At 42.5% G+C, this 6,710-nt stretch overlaps 1 protein-coding gene across 1 annotated transcript; it reads right to left on the minus strand.

Annotated features, from left to right (window-relative positions):
* Nucleotides 1–356: 356 nt before the first annotated feature.
* LOC116488059 (gallinacin-7-like) lies at nt 357–2,254 on the minus strand. Its single transcript, XM_032185357.1, has 4 exons — nt 2,237–2,254; nt 1,341–1,426; nt 843–969; nt 357–569 (listed from the first exon to the last, which is right to left on the minus strand). The coding sequence occupies exons 2-4, from the start codon at nt 1,396–1,398 to the stop codon at nt 554–556; spliced, it is 201 nt and encodes a 66-aa protein (XP_032041248.1). The 5' UTR covers nt 1,399–1,426; nt 2,237–2,254; the 3' UTR covers nt 357–553.
* Nucleotides 2,255–6,710: the final 4,456 nt, after the last annotated feature.

The following is a 6,710-nucleotide window of genomic DNA, read 5'->3' on the forward strand; positions in this document are numbered from 1 at the left end:
CCCATGTCTCCTAAATGCCTCCAGGGATGGGGGCATCTCCACTTCCCTGGGCAGCCTGTTCCAGTGCCTAAACCCTCCTTCTGTGAAGAAATTCTTCCTGATATCTAATCCAAACCTCCCCTGACACAATTTGAAGCTGATTTCTTCATGCCCTTGTCACCGACCTCACTACAGCCTCCTTTCATGTAGTCGTAGAGAGTGATGTTTCACCTCAGCCTCTTTTCCGCAGACTCTACAAGCCACCAGCCCACCTGTGTGTTACTGCTTGTAGCCCACGCGTTCCTAGGAAAAATCCCCTCCTTTCCCACCAAACACAGCCAAAGTTCAACCATATGAATGCCATCAGAAGTAATTTTATTAAAGGGAGGAAAGAAACGGTTTCAGTGGTGAGGCCTGGTCCAACTTTATGTTTTCGCAGATGCTGTTGTTTGCTTCAGTGCAAAGGAAAGTTGTGGGAGCAAGATCTGGTGCCACTAGGAGTGATGGGGTCAGTGTGATTGAGAGGCCACTAGGTAGATGCGGAAAGGATTTCCAAGGAGAATCCAGGTGGTCATCAGTGCCTCCATCCCCTGCATGGAGAAAAAGAGACAGTCTCAGGTTACCCACCAGGAGGTTTTCTGCAATGTTATTTTAGGAGGATCTCTCTGCTTTATGTCACTGCACCACAAGATCAGCTGCCATGGCATGTGAATGCCCCCCGAGGACCCTCTGTGCCAGCAAAGCTGGTGTCAGAGAAGTGAGAGAAGATGGTGTCAGCAGCTGTGCCTCTCAGATGTCACTCAGGAGAAAATACCAGGAGGATCTCAGTCACTGCTGAGGGGATGCCTTGCACTTTCACGTACTTCACACAGCAGGAACCTCCATTACTGCACGTTCCAATCCAGTAATATGGCCGCCGACATATCCCCGGGAAGCAGAGTCCATTTTGGAGTACACAAGGGTCGGTTGGCCTAGGGAAGAAGTGCTGACCTGCACGGCAAAAAAAAAGAATAGTTGCTTACCTCACAGGTGAGCAGAAGTGGATGCACTTTCCTCTCTAATTCCTCTTCACATCTCAGAATTACAGAATTGCAGCATGGCTGGGGCTGGGGGCACCCTTGGGTGCCCCGGTTCCCCCCTTCCCCAGCAGGGTGCCCAGCCCCATGTCCTTGGGCTCGGGGAGATCTCCAAGGAGTCTCCCCAGGTCCATTTCTGCAGAGCTACTTTGGGCTGGGTGCCCTTGGCTTGTCCTGGTGCTGGGCCTGTTCCTCCTCAAGGGACAGGACTTTGGGCTTCTCCTTGGTGGACCTCTTGGCACTCCTGTAGGCCCAGCTCTCCAGCCTGCCAAGGTCACAGCTTACCTGCCACCCCTTGCAGCACCATGAAGAGGACAGCCAGGAGCTGGTAAAGGATCCTCATGGCCGCTGCTGAGCTGTGAAGTCCTTATCTGCAAGGAACAGAGACCACAAGACCAAAATTCACCACATGGCCTGCTCCCTCCTGACTGGGGGAGTTCTTAAAACATGCCATGCATGACAAAACCCAGAGGCTTATAAAATACAGTGAAGTTGAATGAAGAATGCAGTGGAAACTGCATCCGTGGAGACATATAAAACCTTCCTAAATGGACCTCTAACCCAACCTAACCACATCTTCTTTGAGCAGGGATTCAGACAAGAAGTCCCCACAGTCCCTTTCAACTTAAATTGTCCTGGTATTCTGTCTTTGTTAGAGGTATTGGTCTTCTTGCACTGATAAGTGATACTCCAGATCTGTACGGCACAGGACAGATTACTCTGAAACAATCACAGACCCATGAATTATTCACTTTCAACCCTGCTGTAGTTCACAAAGTGTTCAGAGACTGGATCTACTACCATCATCCTTCTGAAAGTCAGAAAAGGACTTATTTATCTCTTGAACTCAGCCCAAAAGGGACTGAAAATTGGGCAAGATATGTAGCTCAAGAGGCAATGCCTACAGTGGATGTTTCTGGGTCTCTCTCCACTCCCTTTGGAGGTCAGCAAAGACAGGTACCTCCTGCAATCCCTGCAAGCCACCCGTGGTCCTGCAGGACACACACACATTGCCACACTCACTGCACTAATGAGATGGGAGGGCTTAATGAGTGCTGAATACTCATTAGATTGAAGAGGAATGAAAGCAAAATAAGTGGAAAAGGGGAAGGAGGTGATGGTGCCTGTCTAGGACAAGGCACAGGAGGAGGTACCAGCAGAGGAGGTGCAGGATCACTCACCACTGCCTTCTGTCTCTCTTCTCCAGCAGATGCCCTAGACCCAAACATGCCTCTTTATATAAAATTTGGGGTTGCTGCCAGAGCAGGCACGGGCCAATGAACCAAGCCTTTCCCAGCTGGCTTTGTTCTGCACTTCGGTGTCTTCCAATGAGACAGGAGGCACTGCTTTGGAACTGCTTTGACCACAAATCCCCTGATCTTGGTGCAATCCATCTTAGAGCATTTCACTTTTTGTAAGAGACGTTAAGCCACAGGGTTATGTGAAATACCTGGGAACACGCAATGACTGCTGCCTAGGTCCTGCAGGGTCTTTGTTCTGCCTTCAGCGTGCAACTTAATTGTCTAGCTTGCAACAGCAGCATGGCCATCGTGTGCCTCCGTAATACTTTGTCCTTTTCATCTTTCCTGGTTGTCTTTTGTCCATGTCAATAAAAGAATGAGCACTGCTTTCTTTTCGGCTTCTTAGTTGTATAGTTAACAGTTTATTGCATAGTAGTATATGAAATTTTAACTTAAATGCATACAACCTTTCATACACCATCATAATGGATCACATTTCCATTTCTACTGATGCTTCTTAGCTGTTTCAGTGTCCTTCCTGATACAAACGTTCACTTAATCTTTCTCAGGTTGTCCAGACTCTGGCAGGATAACCAGCATGCCTGCCAGCCTCGTATTTATTTCTCAGGTTATCTGGTCCTTGTTTCTTTGGGAACCTTCCCAGTCCCTCATGCTACCCCATCTCCTCTGGATGTGCCCTTGCTTATCCTACTCTCTGCTCTAGAAGTTCCCACCCCTAAAAAAATGACAAACAAATCATTGTACGTGAGCCAGCAACTTAAAAAAAATCAAGCCATGCTTGATAACTTTCAGACTTGATAGCCCATGCCTTGAGAAGTTTGTTTCTGTAGTTCAAGGATGGTGGGAAGACCCAGATGCATGCAGCAGCTGTCAGCTTGGCAGTCAGACTGTGCTGTGCTGTGTCCCACCAGGCAAGAGGTCTGATCCTTGCCAGCTATAAAGCTATCAGATTTAGAGTTGCTTGAGTTGACCAAAAGGAAAGGCAGCTCAGATGCCCACCTTCAGGTTATTTAATCTATGTTTTGGCCCCATCTCCATGGGTAAAATCTTGGTGAAGCCTGGCCTTGTAATAAAACCTGAAGCACAGACAAATATTAGTGCTGCTCATGCAGTGCTGTGGCAGAATACACCAGGCAGCAGAGGTGATTTCCAGGCAGCTTTTGGCCAAGTCAGGTCTGGGCAGGTTTCCACGGTGCCGGCCAAGGCCACCGAACAGGCAGCAGGACATTTCCCCAGCTGGATTTCATGATATTCTTGCTAATTGTGGACGTGCCGTAAGGACAAGCGTTGGGCAATCGTACCAAAGGTCTGTTATCCCTTCCTGTCATTTGCACAGAGCACACGGGGAGAAGAGGATGGCAAAGAGAGGGTGGAAGATCCTTTTGGCCTGAAGCTGTCTGAGGACTCCTCAACATCAGAGGTAAGCCACAGCAGGATAGAAATGATAAATAGACACAAGGGGCTTAATTCAGTGGCCTTCACTCTAACACCCAGAGGAATTTGCAGTTCTCTACGTGAGATGGGGCTCGCAGACAAAGTTCAGGAGAGAGAAGACCAAGCCTTGGTGGAGCAGCCTGGCTGGCCAGGAGGGACACAAGGACATCCCAAGTGGCACTTGCCTAAGAGTGAGCAAACGAATCGATCCCTGAATGTTCACAGAGCACAGGAGTCTGTGGCATTTTGGTGATACAAAGATCTGCTTTAAGCCAGCTGGGATTTAGAAGAATATTATGTATATATAGCATTTATATCTAAAACTTTGTTAGCATGACCATGTGGAAGGACTCTTCTTCTAAATACCAGCTGGCTTAAAGCACACACACACACACACATATACATACATATTAGTGTGAATGTCCTAGGAGGACTGTAGAGAAATGAGAGGGTAAGAAATACCATCATTATAAGAATATGTGTAATTTTAAACAAGGAATTACTTAGTATCCTGGCTGTTATTGACTAAATCATAGATTGGGATATCTGAATTTTTTTTTTCTATTTGTATGTTATTTAGCTAAGATAAAATATAAAGCAGGTTAGAAAAATCAGTCTTTATTTGCTAGAATACGTATATATTATGAAATAAATATACTCAGACTTTATATATATAATATAATAACAATGCTATGATTTTATGGTTCTATAATTTTATGGTTCTCTGATATATATGTGCCTGCATGTGGTCATTAAAAGAAGAACACAATTTAAATGCTGCAATATCCCTTGAAGCATCACAGAGAGAGAAAAGTAAATTAGAAATACAACTGTCAAGGTATATCTGGTATACAATATTAATGCTTGGATTATGTATATTTAATTACTAAGGTACAGGTTGGGCTTAATTAGTAAGATATAGGTTAAATACTGATACTTTTTATGATCCTGAGTAGCCAAACTGATATTTAAAGTCAATAACAATATACAGGAGTTAAAATAGCAGATAGTTTAATCACTATATTTAAGAAATTTAAAGTAAATTTGCCAACAAGTATAACAACAGATACAGGTTACCCAGGGAGGTTTTGGAGTCTCCCTCCTTGGAGATTTTCAAAAGCCACCTGGACATAGCCCATCCTGGACATGGCCTCCAACCTCAGCCACTCCACGATTCTGCGTGCTTCTGTGAATTCATGAGCTGAAGGTTTTGTCCCAGTGTTGGCAGCACAGGGGAACACTTTGGCCTAAACATATTTGGCTTGTTGGCTTCTAGGAAGTGATGTTTCAGCTGCTGGGAAATGCCATGAGAAGCCCAAGTCATTGGCTGGCCAGTCTGTGGCAGCTTTGTCATCAGCAGGAATATATAAACCCCGTTGTTTTGGGGCAAGGCATCACTCTGTGAAGCTGAGCACCCCACTAAGAAGAACCAGGTAGGACAGACCAGCCAGAGTGCCCCCTCTCCACATGTTACCTACTGATGTGCCTCAAGTCCTCTAGGATGAGCTGAAGACAATTGATAAAGAGAAAAAATACATATATATATATTTTTAAATATCCTTTGCTTATTAACATGAAATTTGTCATTCCAAGGTGTCTGCTTCTGCAGCTTAATTATAAGCTTATGGACAATGAAAAGTATGATACTTGGTATTTGATCAATGCATTTGAATTATTATTGTAGTCAATAATGGTGATTCTGTATGATTATAGTGGTTTGTATCATTTGCAAAATTTAATTAGAGCCTGCAGGAAGGACTGATGCTGGGGAGATGCTTTGAGGCTTTCAGCTGGCGTATGTTATAGAGGTGTTACGGAGAGAAGGGATAGATATCAGCTTTTTCTGTTAAAATATTTTCAAGGACTTGCTACTGCTTTGTAAGCTACAAAAATTATTATTATTTCTACAATTAAAGTTTATGAGTGTTCATTATCCAGAGAAATTAGAATGGTTTAAGTCATTATCTACACATCCCTGAATGAAAATTTGTGATAGTTAAATAAAACGGGCACTTTTGTCATTAATCATCTTGCCACAAGCATGCAGCACCATACCATATAGGCTCTCATGTAGAAAGTTAATTCTGTCCCAGCCAGACCCAAAACAGTTGCTCAAAAAGAAGGAAAAAAAAAAAAAAAAAAAAAGAGAGAGAATAAAACTGTAAATAGAAGTATTGATGCTTTTGTTTATGTGGCAATGTTATATATAAGTTATAAAAGACACCTAGAAAAAATTGCTTAATAAGACTTGGAAGATTTTTATTTTATTTTATTTTATTTTATTTTATTTTATTTTATTTTATTTTATTTTATTTTATTTTATTTTATTTTATTTTATTTTATATCTTATGTAAGTTATAACATTCAGGGTCTATGAAATACGAATGTAGGAGGCAGTGATGTTGGCTGTCTTTGCATGCAATGGAGAGAAAATCACTATATTCATTTTATTCTTTTAAGTTTTAAGAGAGTAAAATATATTTCCTTCATCTTATGAACTGAACTTTAAAAGTATATCTTTAAAATATATTTAACTTTAAACTTTAAAATGAACTTTAAAATATATCTTTCTTCAGAAAGTGGTATTTCAATAGATTGATTCTAGAACACTTACTCAATTGCATAAATGTCAACTTTTATTTACAAATTGTGGCTTATATGTCATACATAATATTGGGGTCAAGTAATGGCCAACGCACCTTTTCCTGTGCTTTTTCCTAGTAGCTGTTGTACCTTGTGCCACTGCATTCGGACATGAAGATCATTTACCTTTTCTTTGCTGTGCTCCTCCTAGTGCTCCAGAGCTCTTTAGGTAAGAGATCCATAAAGGCAGAGGAAACCCTGAGGGGATTTGGTTAGTACGGAAAGGGTAAAGTAGAAATAGAAATAAAATGGGTTTAAATCTTGGGATACTTCTGTAGTAGTCAAACACTCCATGTGTGATTTTTGACCCTCTTTT

The sequence above is a fragment of the Aythya fuligula genome, chromosome 3 (genome assembly GCF_009819795.1).
Source record: "Aythya fuligula isolate bAytFul2 chromosome 3, bAytFul2.pri, whole genome shotgun sequence".
In the NCBI taxonomy this organism is placed as follows: domain Eukaryota; kingdom Metazoa; phylum Chordata; class Aves; order Anseriformes; family Anatidae; genus Aythya; species Aythya fuligula.